Source organism: Bos grunniens, chromosome X (assembly GCF_055505025.1).
Source record: "Bos grunniens cultivar Pamir isolate PY7600 chromosome X, Bosgru_T2T1.0, whole genome shotgun sequence".
NCBI classification, from domain to species: domain Eukaryota; kingdom Metazoa; phylum Chordata; class Mammalia; order Artiodactyla; family Bovidae; genus Bos; species Bos grunniens.
In genome coordinates, this window is record NC_141194.1 from 127,162,820 (window position 1) to 127,178,994 (window position 16,175).

A 16,175-nucleotide genomic window follows, 5' to 3' on the forward strand; every position below is an offset into this window, starting at 1 on the left:
CAGATGCTCCACATCATTGAAAGTTGAAAGTGTCAGCTGCTCAGTCATGTCCAACTCTTTTGCAATTCCAGGGACTGTAGCCCACCAGGCTCCTCTGTCCATGAAATTCTCCAGGCAAGAATACCGGAGTGGGTAGCCATTACTTTCTCCAGGGGATCTTCCCAACCTAGGGATCAAACCCTGGTCTCCTGCACTGCAGGCAGATTCTTTACTGTCTGAGCCACCAGGAAGTCCAATTTCACATCATTAGCCTTAGGGAAATGCACATGAAAATTGCTTCACACATACTAGGATAACCGTAAATTAGAAAAGAAAAATAACAACTGTTGGAGAGTGTGGAATCATCATACATTACTAAGTGGGACTGTAAATGGTGCAGCCTCTATGTAAAACAGTTTGGTGAGTTCTTCCATTAGTTAAACACAGAATTAACATGTTATCCAGCAATTCTACTCCTAGTTGTGGACCCCCAAAATTGCAATCAGGTGTTCAAACAAAACCTGTACTTGAATGTCCATAGTAACCCTATTCACAATGGCAAAAAGGTAGAAACAACACAAATGTCCACAAACATATGACTGGATAAATAAAATGTCATATAGTTTGCAGGTCTTATTCATTTTTTATGGGATTTATCCCTAATGTTTTATTCTTTTGAAGGCTATTGTGTATCCAGTTGCTTTCTTAATTTCATTTTTGGAATTTTTGGTGCTAGTATGTACAAGTATAAGTGATATTTTGATGTTGATATTGTGTCCTGTTGGCCTTGCTAAATTTGTTTATGGGTCTAGTGGCTTTTTTGTGTCTGTGCTTTACTTGTTATTTTCTCCATACAGGATGATCTGTGAATAAACAAAGCTTTATTTCTTCCTTTCCAATTCGGATGGATTTGTCAGGGTAGGGGGCTTATTCCATTTGCTCAAGCTTCCACTACAATGACGAATAGAAATGGCAAGAGTAGACACCATGCATTGTTCCCAATATTAGGAACATTCTTTCACCATTAAATATTATGTGCACTGAGGTTTTTTATACACTATTTGCCAGAAGAATGAGTTCCTAACAATTTCAATGTTCTTAAAAGATTTTAAAATCATGAATGGGTACTGAATTTCACCAAATCCATGTTTTAAATCTTTTGGAATGATTATGTATTACCCCTTTGTTCTATTAATATGAAGTATAACATTCACTGGTTTCCTGCCATGACCCCACCCAATTATAGCCCTCAGGATGCTCCCCTCCCCCAGCTTCTGGCCACCAGAGTCGGGTGAGCTCACCAACAGACCCTCTCCTCCAAGGGGGCACCACACCAGAAACAAGAGGCCTCTGTGTGTTTTTTTTTTTTTTTTATTGAACTCAAATAATTTTTTTTATTAACTTAGATAGACACAAGATTTGACAACACTGAAAACAAGAACATTTCTCTGACCAGACTGCGCTGACTGGTGGAGAGTTCATCACACACAGAAAAGGGAAAGCTGTCTTATTCAAGTCGGTGATGGTGTAGAACCTCCACTGCCTGAAAAAGAGATTGCAAATAAAGTACACAGAGAGGAGAGCAGCAGAGGCCTAGTGAGGAGATGAGGAAGAGGTGGGAGAGCAGTAGCAGCAGCAAACTACTCAAGATCAAAATGGTAAGAAAAATAGTGGCAGGAGCACGTGTTGAGGACGTGTCCCCGCCCCTCCCACAGCCAATACCTTTGGGGGCGGACAGCCCCAGCCAGAGCCCCATGGGGAGGGGGGATTCTCTGCAGGTGATGATGGGTCTCTAAGCCCGGGACCCCTGAATCTCCAACATACTTTCTCCACTTTAGGAAGCGGCCTCCCAGGGCCCAGGCAGCTCCAACAGAGCTGGGAGCCTGGGGAGGACAGGATGCCCGTCCCCCAGAGCACACCCACTAAACAGCTCAGCACCGTCTGCAACGCACAGCCACTCATGTGTGCATAAATACGCACACACACGCATTCACACATGCACACTGACATGTATATTCACACCCACACACACACTCTCACACCAGTACCTTCACACACACACATCTGTGCACTCATACCCATACACTCATCCACACTTATACACCCGCACATTCCCATGCTCACACTCAAGCCCTCATGCGTGAACATGCAAATTCACACACACATCCCCACACTCACATGCACTCAACATGTGCACTCACACACAGGCACGCACATATTAAGTAAAGACCCTCCCTAGTGCCCTCCCCAGGTCCTCTCAGGCTGGCCCAGGAAGAGGCTGCGGCTGAGGATCCAGTCACCCAGAGCATGAGACCCGAACTTGAAAAGGGCACATTTACACATCAGCCCCAAGGAGGCCCCTGGTCCTGCGCTCCTCTCCTCCCCTGCAGCCCATGTCACAGTCTCTCAGAACTCCAGGGATGCAGTCCAAAGGCTGGCAGTCTCCCGGAAGTGGTCCTGGAGGGACACAGTTGGGGTGGAGGAGGAGCCACCAGGACCAGGGGTTTACAGGCAACTTGGCACAAGGGAGGAAGCCATCAGCACCCTTCCGTCTGTGGGAATCTGCGGGGGGCATGTGGTAGCCTGGGTGCAGCCTCAGGCCTCGGGGTGAGGCAGGCAGAGCTCTTCAGCCGGGCCCTGGGTGGCTGAGAAGGGCACATGGTGTGAGGCTCAGCCCCTCTGTCCCAGGGGCAACCAGGCTGCTGTGGTTCTTAGTCCCAGGAACTGAGGACCAGGACCACGAGCAATCAGTGAGGGGGCAGATGTGGATGTGGGATGGGGGTGAGGGCCAGGGCCTCTCCCGGCTCCCCTCAGTGCCGCTCCTGGTGCACCAGTCAGCAGCACAGCCAGGACCGCTGCAGGCCCATCCAGAGCAGATGCTCCTGTGTGATCCTAGCAGGAGGGACAGCCTGGAGACAGAGATATGGGGTCATGCGTGGGTCTCAGCTCCACCCCACCCACTTGTATCCCTTCCCTCCTATTACACTCGGCCCCAGGAGCCAGCCACCACCCCACCCAAACTGAGAGGCCTGTGCCACTCGACACCAAGGAACCCCTGGTTAAGCCTTGCGTGGGGCTTGGGTTAGGGTGGGGAGGTTTGTGTGTAAGGACCTTGCTCCCCAAGGGGGTTCTGGGATTCTTCTCTCCTGTGACCATATCAGCTCAGACTGTCCCCCAGTTCTTCCCTGTAACTTGCTCTCACCTTCCCTGCCACGGGCCTCTCTCTCTCTCTAGATCTCTTGGGAGTCTGTGCTCCCCTCCCCCATCCCACTGTGCCAGATCTCCCAGAGACTGGGGTGCAGGTAGGCAGTGAAGACCCAGAGGCAGGTTCAGCTCCCCCACTTTGATCTATGTGACAAGGGCAAATGTCTCCCTTCCCAGAGCCCAGCAGGTGGGGAGAACCTGCTCCACCAGAGTGTCTCTAGCTCCATCCTTCCTTCCCCATGCCAGTACTGGATCATCAGGCCACCCCTCCCCTCGGGCTCTCCACCTGGAAGGCCCTGCCTCTCCTCGAGGGGTCAGGCTCTTCTCTCGGGTGCTCCCCAGGCAACTCTAGGGTCAGGGGTGCCCCAGGCAGGGATTTGACTCTCTAGACAAGACCACAGAAGGGGCGGTTCACCTTCTATAAAACCAGTTCCTGCAAGAAAAACATGGGGACTTGAGAGCTGCCTCTTCACCCAGAGATGTCCCCGTCTCCCCAGTTGTTGCCTACCCTACAAGCCTCTTCTCCATCTGCTCTCCCACCCCGGCCTGACAGCTGCCCTCCACTCAAGGAGACCCCCACTTTCCCAAATCCTTTGGGACACAGGGGCTGCTTGAGGCTGTCCAGGACTGGAGCAGCACATTCTGTGGCAACAGGAGGGCACTGGTAGGAGGTGGAGGGAGCGTGGCTGAGATGGGGCAGGGCTGGGAGGAACATGTCTTTCCCTCTCTTCCCTGTCCCCTGATGCAAAGCTTTGGAGGGTGGAGAGGAACAAGAGAGACAACAGGAGCAGGCCAGAGAGCAATCCCACAGACCCGCCAGGAGGAAGTCTTGTGAAGGGCTGAGAAAGAGACAGACCTGGGCTTGGGCCAAGAACACAACCATCCATCCAGGCTGCCTCTCGAGGGGTGGAGGACAAGGGGGCCAGCATCCTCTCTCTTCTAGGGCTTTCTCAGGGCCTCTCCAGGGCCATTTCCCTCCATTCCCCCGTGTTCAGGTGACACTACCGGAGCCATGGTCCGAGGTGATGGGCTGATCCTCGGAGATGCCCAGGAAGTCGCCTCTCATCCCCAAGTTGTAAATATGACAAGGTTGTCCAGAGGGCCTGCGTGCACCCTGCCTTGCCTGCTCTCGGCTCGGCAGCTTTCCAGGCTGGCTTCCACGGGTCCCTTCCTCCCCCAAGCCGCCCAGGGGCTGGATATCTAGATGCCATGGCAACAGCCTCGCTCCAGCCCGCAAGTCCAACCTCTGGCCTCCTACCTTTTCGGTCAGGGTCAATCATTCATGTTTCTAATGAAGAATTTCTTCCTTCTGCTCCCTCCTTCGGCTAAAGTGAAACAACAGGTTGGCTGCACTCAGATAATTTCCTCGAGTTTCATGGAAAGGGCCCGTTTTGAGAGTTTCAGTGCAGTTCGTCACCAGCCACGAAGTGGCTGGCGAGAGCTGGGGCTTCGGGACTGTGAGGTCGTTTCCGTACCCTGCATGTATCACCCTGATTTTCCTTGCCCACTGTTGTCTCAGCATCTTTCATTGTGGCCTTTCCTAATACTTCGCATCCTGATGGTTGTATCTCTAATGTAGGAAGAGATACAGGTGGGTCATTTCCAGTGTCATTTGTGAGCTTTAACCCTGTTGGAATAAACAGAAGAATCAGCCATCTGTTTCGCAGAACAAGAAAACTGTCGGCATGGAAGAAAAATCAATGCTGACAGCTTTTTAAAAATACAGGAACAAGGGATTTTGGGTCTAATCTGGACAAAATGGCACAGACCCATTTTTCCCTGGTCTTCCTTTCTGGGCACAACTACAAATCCATTTAAGAATGCAAGATACAATGAACAGAGAATTCTATAAAGTGGTAAGAGGAAGGCAAAATGGGTTGGGACTCCAGGACTAGAAGAGTAACACAGTAGGTATCTTACATCCCCACATCCAAAAATGTAGGCAACCCAGATCTCGTGTTTTCCAAATCTCAACTGAGCAACAGAAGGCTGCCTCAATAGGCTAACTCTATCCACAATCGGAAATGGGAAACCGTCTGACAACATCAGAACTCCAATCGGAGACATCAGATTTGTCATGCAGAACTAGCAAGATGGACCTAGCTAACCAGCCACTAGCAGCCGGCCCCAGGAAGCCTCTTCATCCCTAAGGGTCAGAGGTTCCCACTGAGAGACACTCTAGCCTAAGTAAAGATCTTCCTCATTCCTCACTCTCTGGCAGCATGAGCAGGAGCACATGGGAATCCCAGAAGTACCACATAAATCGAGGAGACCAAAATAATACCATAAAGGCTCTGAAAATTAAGCTGTCACTAGACACATATTCCACAAAGTAGAAAAGAACTTACATGCTAAACTAAAACAGAGTGACTGCCCATTAAAATATTTAAATAGGACTCAGACTCTCCTAACATAATAGACAAAATGATCAGGATACAAAAAAACAAATCACAAATCACACAGAACACCTAGAACCAAAAAAAAAAAAAACCAAAACACAACTTGAGTGAGAAAAAGCAATCTGACAAAAATGGAATCAGATTGGTAATCAAAACCACAAAGGCAACAGAAAAATTTTAAATATATGGGGACAAATGGAAATATACTTCTTAATAATCCATGATTCAAAGAGAAAGTCTCAAGGGAAATTTAAAAATACATACTTAAATGAAAATGAAATTATATAATATAATCAAAATATGTGGAATGCAGCTATAGGAATGCTCAGAGGAAAATGTATAGCCCTAAAGGCACACAACAGAAAAGAGGAAAGCTCTCAAATAAATAATCTACGTTTCTACCTCAAGAAACTAGAAAAAAAGGAAAATAAAAATTGAAGGAATAATAAAGATCACACAGAAATTAAACAAAAAACTTGCTCCTCAAAAAATTAATAGAACTGATAAACCTGTATTAACTTAGGCAAAAATGAAAGAAGATGCAAACCATCCATATCAGGAAGGAACTGGGTCTATCACTACACGTTCTGCAGCAATTAAAGAGATAATAAGGGAATACTATCAGCAACTTATGTTCACAAATGTTAAAAGTTAGGGGAAAATGGGTAAATTTCTCAAAATCTACAAACTACCAGAATTCAACCAGTGTGAAATAGATAATCTGAACAGCACTCTGAAAATTAAAACTTGAACTCATAATTAAAAAGCTGCCAAAACAGACATCTCCAGATTCATATAGTGTTACTGGAGCATTCTACAAAGTATCTATACAATTAACACCACTTTTATATCATCTCTTCCAGAAAACAAGAACTATTACCCAAATCATTTCATAAGGCCAGTAATTACCCTGATAACAAAATCACACAAAGACAGTACTCAGAAGGAAAACTACAGACTAACATCTCCCATGAACTTCAACACGAAAATCCTCAACAAAATATTGGCAAGCTGAATGTAACAGTATGTAAGCATTATATACCGTGATCAAGTAGGATTTCCATATTTGAAATCAACCAACATAACCCACCATATATCAACAAGCTTTGAAAGATCATAATCCCATTGACTGACACAGAAAAGTATTTGACAAACCCTACATCCATTAACGATAAAAAAAACTCAAGAGAGACTTCCCTGGTGGACCAGTGGCTAAGACTCCACATTCCCAATACAAGCGGCCCAGGTTCAATTCCTGGTCAGGGAACTAGATACCGAAAGGACGCAACGAAGAATTTGTATGCCACAACTAAGTGTTCACACACTTCAACTAAAGAGATCCCGAGTGCTGCAATGAAGACCCAGCACAGCCAAAAATAAATAAATAAAACCCTAGGAAAGTTAGGAATTATTATCAACCTGATAAAGTATCAATAAAAACCCTGCACGAACATCACATGTAAAAGTGAAAGACATAACGTTTCCATGATAAAACTGAGAAGAAGGCAAGGATGTTTGCTCTCACCATTCATATTCAACATTGTACCAGAAGTTGGACCTACTGCAACAAGGCAACAAATAAATAAAGAAATAAAAAGCACTGTAGATCATGTGACTATGTATAAAAACCCCAAGAAATTTACCAAAAAACGCCTTCCTAGAACTCATAAGCAAGTTCAGTAGGGTCACAGGATAAAAGAAGAAAACATAAAATTAGAGGCAGACCTATATAAAAACACTGAACATTTGTTTTAACAAAAATTTAAAATAATACCATTTACAGTTATGCCAATGAAAATTAAATGCTCCTGCATATGCTTGGCAAACATGTAGAGGATCTGCACACTGAAAATTATAAAAAGTAGATGAATAACTATACTCTAACACAAACATAGATAAAATAAATTTTTTTCTCTATCAGAAAGTTGGTGATGGGACTTCCCTGGTGGTCCAGTGGTTAAGAATCCACCTTCCAATGCAGGGGACTCAGGTCTGATCCCTGGTTGGGGAACTAAAATCCCACATGCCCCAGGGCAATGAAGCTAGCACCCTGCAACTAGAGAGAGCCCTCGAGCTCTAACTAGGGAGGCTGCACACCACAGTAAAGACCCAGTGTAGCCAAAATAGATAAGTAGATAACATTTTTTAAATGATGAAAGAAATCAAAGAAAACTTGAAAAACATACTGTGTTCATTGTTTGGAAAAATCAACACAGTAAAGAGATCATTCCTCCTCAAATTCACATATAGTTTCATGTTATTTCTAGCAAAATTCCAAAAAAGTTTCTTATAGATAAGCGTATTCTAAACTTTACATGGAAAGGGACAGGCCCTAGCATAGCTTAAAATAAAATTGATCTTGACAAAATAAAGTGGGAAGAAAGACTCACACATAACTCGATGGAACAAAACAGATACACAAGTATGCCCAACTGATTTTGACCAAAGTGCAAAAGCAATTCAATGGAGGAAGGCCAGCCTTTTCAATAAACAAGGCTGAAGCAACTGGACCTACACAAGCAAAAACACAAATGAGCTTCAATCTAAATTTCGTATCTTATATAGAATCTACTCAATATGAATCACAGACTTAAATGCAAACTTAAAAAACTTTTAGGAAAAACTTAGAAAATTTTAGGGATCTATGGCTAGCCCTGATAGCAAAGATACAACCGGTAAAAAGAAAAGTGAAAAACTGGGCATCAAAATAAAAAACTTACTCTGTGGAAACCCATGGGAAGAGGATAAAAGGAAAAATATACAGACTTGGGGAAACTACTTGCAAACCATATACGCTAGAAAGCACTACAATCTATACAAGAACTCTCAAAATTCAACACTTAAAAAACAACCAAATGAAAACCATGGCAAAGGCCGTTTCACTGAAGATAATATAAAGATGGCAAATAAGCACATGAAAAACTACATCATCATCAGCTATTAGCGAAATGCAAGTCCAAGCCACAATGAGATAACATTACATACTTAACAGAAAGCCAAAAAAATTTTAAATGGTAATACTATTAAACAATGGCAAGAATGTGGAGAAAGGATCACATCCATTGCTGGCCAGGAAGGTCAAATAATGCAGCCACTCTAAAAACCAGTTTAGCATTCAACATCTAATTACCATATGAAATGGCAATTTCACTCTTTCACTCTCTATCCCAGAGAAACTCAAACTTACCATCTCTACACAAAATTCTGTACAGGAATGTTCATGGCAGCTTTATTCACAATAGCCCAAGACTGAAGACAGCAAAAATATCTTTCAATCGTTTATCAATATTACAGAACACTTCTCAGCAGTAAAAATGAATGAACTACTGATACACACAATAACTTAGATGAATTTCCAGGGAATTATTGTGAAGGAGAAAAGTTAATCTCCCAAAGCTGTATTTTTGAAATGACAAAATTTTTGAAAACTGTAAGCAGATCAGTGGTTGGCACAGGTTGGTGATGAGGTAGGGTGTGGGAGGGAAGGGTGTGTTGTTGTATTGATAAAAGGGCAACAGGAAGGATCCTTGTGGTAATGGATCTGCATTGGGGTGGTGAATATACAAACCTCCACGTGATCAAATCTTATATAACTAAATACATACACACCCACCAACGAATACAAGGAAAATCAAAGTATGAATAAGGTAAGTGGACTGTACCCATTTTATTATCCTGGTTGTGACGTCATGTACGTTTGCAAAAGTTATCACTGAGGGAAAATGGGTAAAGCGTATATGGGTCCTTTGAATTACATTTTAAATATGCTTGTGAATCTACAAGTCAGTCAATAAAGAGGTTAATTTTTAAAAATATAGAGGAACAAAATTTTAAAATTGTTAAGCCTTTATAAAGGCTCCTATTAAGGAATTTTCTCCTCTTCCTATATGTACGTTTACCTCAAAGAGACTCACCAAGAATGTCCTCGAACTCTTAGGGACGTTGGGTCTATGGTTCTTGCCCTTGTGCTAAACAGATCACTTTAAGTTTAGGGTGCAATGATAACACTCTGAGAATAAAACTTGGAGGTCATGGACTGCCATCTAAATTCCAGACTATTTTCAGAAAAAGCGAATAACTCTCTATACTTTTATTTACTCCAAACATTTAAATGGGCAGAATCTTAAACTCAGTATCTTCTTTATATTCTACCGTGGCTGTGGCTGGATGTACAATGAGGAAGCTAGGAACTAACCCTAAGGACACATGGAAACGTCGTGGGACAGGAGTCTTGTGGTATTCCAGCAGACCTGGTTAGAGATGAGGCGGCGGAGACCAGGATGGTAAGAGCAGAAGAGGTTGAGACATGGTTGTATTCAGGAGCTCTTTTGAAGACAGAGTTAAGAGTACTTGCTCCCTGATTGGCTGGGGGGTAGGGGATAACAAAAGGACTGGAAAAAAGGATAACTGAGAGTTTGGGGGCCTGAACACCTGGGTAAACTGTGCTTTCTACTGACATGGAAAAGATCTGGCAAGAGTGGGCTTGCAGGGTAGGGCAAGAGTATGATAGATCAAGCAGTCTACTTAGGAGAAAGAGGTGTATTTGTAAAAAGCTCTCCAGGTGATCTGGATCTGCCTTCCCTCTCCCCTCACACCATCAAGCTGAGAACCAACCCACTGCTGGGACACTCTCACAGGTGTGCATTTTCCATGAACTGAGGATGTAACAGATTGCTCAATTGCTGTACAAAGGAAAGGAAGACTCTTTACCTACAGAGGCGACATCCTCATAGAGTTCCTGCATTACATCAAGGTAGAGGGTCTTCTCATCAGGGGTCATTATTTTCCATTCTTCCTCGGAAAAATACAAGGCCACATCTGCAAATGTCAATGGACTCTAGAGAAGAGAGTAAGTTGTAGTTCAGTACTCGCTACAACAGAAGCCGTCCTATCACTCATTTCTGAATTACATGGGAGGCCAGTTACCAAAAAAGTTAAGAGAAGATTCAAGGGAAAAGGAGTGAGATGACAGGAAAGGTGCCCAAGAGATCAGTACACGGCTTGGGAGGTGCCCAATCTCACAGCGCCAATCCTAGTTGCCTAGGGAACACCCTGGGCTAATGTGCCTCAGAGCATCTGCTGTGTAAGGCAGGATCATGGGCAGCAGAGAAAAGCAGACAAGGCCACATTCAGGCTGCCTGAAAACGCTTGTAAAGTACAGCTCACCTGGGACATAGGCAAGGTGAGCTTAGATGCCAACTTGCAGCTTGGGGTGCTTTTCTCCTCAGAAAAGGTTGGACTCTCTTCAGCAGGCACAGCTGTGGGGAAGGAGCCAGAAAAAAAAATATATTTTTTCTGTTTATGAATACCCCAAACCAACTTCTACAGTTTAGGACTCCCTCAGTAAAGACAGCTCACATTCACGTGTGTGTGTGCACACACGAGCTCACACATGTGCACCACAAGTGGCCTTCTCATAAATTAGAACCAAAAAGCCACCACTCCATAGAACTGGTTCCCAGTTTTCATTAAATGCAAGGAAATCCACTGCTTTTCCTCTCATTAAAGAAAATGTTCACTGAGCTAGGCAAACATTAGAGGTGTTTGAAAATTAAAACCTTGGTGGGAAACATGGGAGATTTCTTTTATCACTTTTTTCCTGGTGTACAATTCTCTTCCCATTCTGCCACTGACAGCCCATTTCTGATCCCAATTTCTCCTCTAACTTCTAATGGTGAGATGACCCCCCTGCCTTGTCCCTGCTCTACCTTCTTCTCCCCTCTCAAATTTCTATAGAGAAAGGTCCACATTGTGAATACCAGGGTTCTGTGGTTTGGATGCTTCTGTACCCCAGAATGGCCTTCACCTTCACCCACCACAGACCTACTGTACTCTCACTAGAAACACATCCTAACTGAAAGCATGACTGGGCACCTGGAAAATTCCCATGCAATGCTCCCTGAACCAATTACTATCACAGCTCCCAGGAGAATATAATGATGATGAAACTCCTCACCTCCTTTATCCACAGGCTGGCTTTCTTTGTGAGTATTCCAGCCCGGATCCTGCAGTACTTGGTATATATTCGAACATGCTTCCTGGAACACACCCACTGGCTGGGGCTCTGCTGGCTTCCACTTAAAGCCTGGGGCCACTGCTGTTCCTCCCAAGAGCGCTGTGTCATTTCCCAGTTGATGGGTTGTGACCTAAAAATAACCCCCATCCTCATTAGAAAAGAGCTTTTGGTTTTGGGGTGGTGATGGAAGAACAAATAAGAGTAGAGTCCAGGTTTGGGGAGCAGTAAGGAAATTTTTAAAAATGAAGAGATATTGCGCCACGATTTTCTCACAAAGAACTGTACACATGATCTGGGAAAATCAGATTAAAATGAGAGAAGCTATGACTTGCTTGCCTCCACACCTCCTTGGACAGTCACAGCTCAGGCCAAGAGCAGGGTAGGGGTAGGCTGTCTGTTCTCTCACTGCCTCCAATCTCTTGCTTTCTAGGCTTGGATCCTTGCTTTAGTGGACTTTGATTTTCTAGTTTCCTCTAAAGAATAAGAAAATGAATAAAAGAGGGTTTTCTGTCAGGTGGATTTTCCAATCCTCCCACGTCCAGGGAACAATTTCATGGACAAAGGGGATGCAGCGGAGGAAAAAATGGGGAAAGAGCTGGATTCAACTTTCTGCCATATACTTCAGGTGTATAAGACACTTGTGCTCCTCAAGGCGGGGCTCTCAAGGAGAAGTAGGCTGCCATCGCCCCAGGGCAGACCTGGTTACCCACTCACCAGCAAGGCCAAGGCAAAGCAATGAAGGCAGGCCATGGAGACGCTTTTCTCCTGGCCCTGCGATGTGTGTTCCCAGCCCAGAGAGCACCACCCCTCAGCATTCAGATTTTCTCCATTTTACTGTTAGCTTTTTTCTTCTTTCTGATCCTTGTTTCCCTTTTCTCTTTCCATTTCCTCTCTTTCTTTGCAGTCTCCCCAGAAAGGTTTGATTTATACTTTGGCTGCTACCCTCTCCTGCCTTTGACCTTTAAAACCCTGCATTTGGAGGTTTTTTCCTCCCTTCCTAGCATTTTCTTGCCTTTTATTTCTTGGCTGCTAGGTCCTATCTCCTTGGCCATGCTAGGCCAGGCCCACCACCTTCAATTCACCCTGGCCCTAAAAAGGGCAAAATGCATTTCTTTTTCTAAGGCCAGGAAAAGACTCTCAGGAACTCCCCAACCTGGAAGCTGTCACTGCAAGCCTGTGATTTCAGATTGCACTTAGTTATTCTAAAGGAACAACAGAAGAGTGACTTAATCCATCTCATTCTCCAATTATTGACCCCACTTTCACCCTCTTTCACAGTGTACATGTAAGGAATCTTTCTGCTCACCTCATTGCTTATTCCACCAGATTCTCTCTGAAAGCGGTCTACCAGGGCCACAGCCTCTTTGACGTTCTGTGGATGATACTTCTGCACCCAGTTCTGGATATGACTGGGCAGAACGTCCAGGAACTGCTCCAGCACCAGCAATTCCAAGATTTGCTCTTTTGAGTGGATCTCTGGCCTCAGCCACTGAGAGCATAATTCCTGCAGTTGGCTGACAGCCTCATACGGTCCAGGTGTGTCATGGTAACAGAAGCTCCGGAAGTGCTGGCGAGCACTCTCAGGATGAAGACTGCCCATCTGTGGGCTGGATTTCTTACTCTTATTGGAACTCTCTTTCACAGACCTCTTAGTCCCCTGTAAAACCTCCACATGTGGGTACAAGCATGCAGGCGCCTTCACAGGGCTCATCATTATTTGCTCTGGGAACAGCTTTTCTTCTATTTGTGACATCCTCCTGGGCCACCTGATAACTGAGGCCTTGTCAGCTTTGGTACAAAACCAATGAGTGGATCTTCTCCCCAAGGGCACTGAGAGAGGGGAGGAAAAAAAAAGTACACGTCAAGAAGAAAGCCACATGACGCACATTTACTTACTTATCAGAGAAGAAGAACAGAAAGTTATCAGAAAAGGAGGAACAGAAGTAACCGTTCTGCCTCCTCTTTAAAATTAACTGCCACTCGTGAAGGCTCAAGACTCAGGACATGTTTTCAACCTTTCCTCTGTTACCCAACTTTGAAACAAATATACAACTCTGGAAAGAGAAATGCTAGTTCATCACTTTTTCTTTAAGGTTGAGGGATGAAAAAACTTACATGCATTTGCTAAAAGGAGCTTTGATGTTATCCAATACTTAATCTGTGCACTTCCTGTCCTACCTTTATAAATGGGGGTATTTGACTTTCTCTACATTTTAATAGATCATTCCAGTTTCTTATCCTCAGTGAGATGAGGGACAACCGCTCTGTCCCTTCATCTTCTTATGCAGACTGATTCCTTTGCTTCATGGAACATCTAGATTATCTTTTTCAGCATATTAATACTTGAAGGGAAACTGAAACACTCAGATCAGAAAAAAATTAGAGAAAAAGTAACCTTATTCCTTTCAGCAAGTTTCGCCCACTAAGCTATTAGATGGCATTAACACTGCTTCATTGGCACCTCCTGGGAACACATATGAATGTCACTGTGCCCCTTGTTCACAGAACACAATGGCACTCCACTCCAGTACTCTTGCCTGGAGAATCCCAGGGAGGGGGGAGCCTGGTGGGCTGCCGTCCATGGGGTCCCACAGAGTCGGACACGACTGAAACGACTTAGCAGCAGCAGCAGCAGCAGGAGCCCCTTTCTACCTGTGTATGAAATTTTCTGCTCACTTAACTAGAAAAACTGACAGCTCGATTTGTTTCCAAGATATCCAAACGTCACGCTCTTAAAACACACACACACACACACACACACACACACACACACACACACACACAAACGGAGAAACAGGGACGATTAAGGATCTTCGGAAACAAGAAAGGTCCTAGAAAAGGTAACCCTTGTCTTGACTTGACATTTCCTCAGGGTCATAGAGATTTTTAAGCAAGGCTGACGATGGCCTTGAGAGTCTGATTTTCTCAGAGGTGACCCAAGAGAAACAACAACAAGGCTCTTTCAAGGAAGCCACAGGTGTTCAAAGGAATGGCTCCAGAGGTACAGGGACACTTCCTGCATTTCTCTGTCAGCAGAAACTAATGTCTTGGAGGCTGAAATGACCTCTTTCTCGGAGCTTCCCTGCTAGCTCAGTTCCGCCTGCAATGCAGGAGACCCCAGTTCGATTCCTAGGCCGGGAAGATCTGCTGGAGAAGGGACAGGCTACCCACTCCAGTATTCTTGGGACTTCCCCCTTGTGGCTCAGGTGGTAAAGAATCCGCCCACAATGTGGGAGACCTAGGTTCGACCCCTGGGTTGGGAAGATCCCCTGGAGATGGGAAACGCTACAGTTTCCCCAATGTTCTGGCCTGGAGAATTCAACGGACTGCATTCGCAGAGAGTTGGACACAACTGCGCGACTTTCAAATTCACCAGTAATATGCTCATAAGCCAGCAGAAATGGGCAAGTTTCGCTGGGTGCCCTGGTAGGCCTTTCCGCCCTACGGCCCACCTCCACCTTCTGGGTCCAAAGTACCAAAAGCTCTCAACACACCAGCAGCCTCCGAGGCGACTTCAGCAGCAACCCTGGGGTTTGTTTCCACACGGTGTCCAGAAGTTTGCTTCCGGAGGTTAGATATGACTGTAGGTGCCTGCCTGAGTACCGGCCTCCTCGAGAACAGGTATCGCCGGGTCTCAGACCCGCCCGCCGCCCGGCAAAGAAGCCACAGCGACATCGAAAAGGCCGCCCGCCCCGGCTGACTTCCGCCCTTCCCCCCACCCCCGCTGGCTCGTGAGGTATCTCTAAGGGTATGGCTCGGGATTTCTCGAGGCTCTCCTGACCAAACCCCCAAGGAAAATCAGCTTCTCGATTACCTGCACCCAGCTCTGGCTTCCGTGGACGCCAATTCCCTCTTCCTGGGCTCGGCTATCAAGTCACCACACCTCACGCCGTCGCGGGGAGGCAGGCAGGTGCGGGTTCCCGCGCCCCCGGGGGCGGTGCCGGGAAGGCGCGAGGCCCCGGGCATGCGCGGACCTTGCGAGTTCAGTCACCGGCGTGACCCCTCTAGCGCCTCGAGACCGTACCCCGGCTCGCCATTCTGGGGTCTCGTGCTGTGGGCCGGGCGCCCACCGGAAACGAAAGGATGGCTTCCGGTGGCGGCGTGATAGCCACGCCCATCACCCCCCCCCTCCTCTGCCCCGCAAACCTGCGTAGGCGCGCACACGCGAGTCAGGAAGCGTCCCGCACGTCCGCCCCATCCCGCGATCAGCCCCGGATGCAGAAAAAAAGGACAGTTCAGGTCACCGAGTCTCGGGCTCACGGGAGTCCTGGCGGCGCCGCGAAGGAGGTTTCTCCTGCGAGCGTCCGCGATCTCGGACCCCCCGACTTGCCGCGTGTCTTGCGTCCAGATTACTGCCGAATCGCGTTCCAACAGCCGGGGGCCTTTTCTCCCAGGAAGTTCGCCTGGCTGGAACCCCTATCTCCGAAAGTCATCACTAGGATTGTCCCGGGGACTCGAGTTAAGAGGCTTTTGGTCCTCCTGGCCAGACCCCTCGCTGGATCAGGAGCAGCAGTCCCTGATATTTTAAAAATCCTTTTCTGGTTTGCAGGCACGTGCTTCCCAACTATTATTGTTTA

The 16,175-nt window shown here is 46.1% G+C and overlaps 1 protein-coding gene across 1 annotated transcript in view; it reads right to left on the minus strand.

Annotated features, from left to right (window-relative positions):
* Positions 1 to 1,336: 1,336 nt before the first annotated feature.
* LOC147341355 (zinc finger protein 75D-like) overlaps positions 1,337 to 16,175 on the minus strand; it is a 35,179-nt gene continuing 20,340 nt past the window's right edge. Inside the window, exons 2-6 of the mRNA XM_086389199.1 lie at positions 12,905 to 13,428; positions 11,539 to 11,728; positions 10,749 to 10,840; positions 10,293 to 10,419; positions 1,337 to 4,810 (exon numbers count right to left, since the gene is read on the minus strand). Of these exons, the coding sequence (XP_086245325.1) occupies positions 4,584 to 4,810; positions 10,293 to 10,419; positions 10,749 to 10,840; positions 11,539 to 11,728; positions 12,905 to 13,428 (1,160 nt within the window). The 3' untranslated portion in view covers positions 1,337 to 4,583. The remainder of the gene's footprint in view (positions 4,811 to 10,292; positions 10,420 to 10,748; positions 10,841 to 11,538; positions 11,729 to 12,904; positions 13,429 to 16,175) is intronic.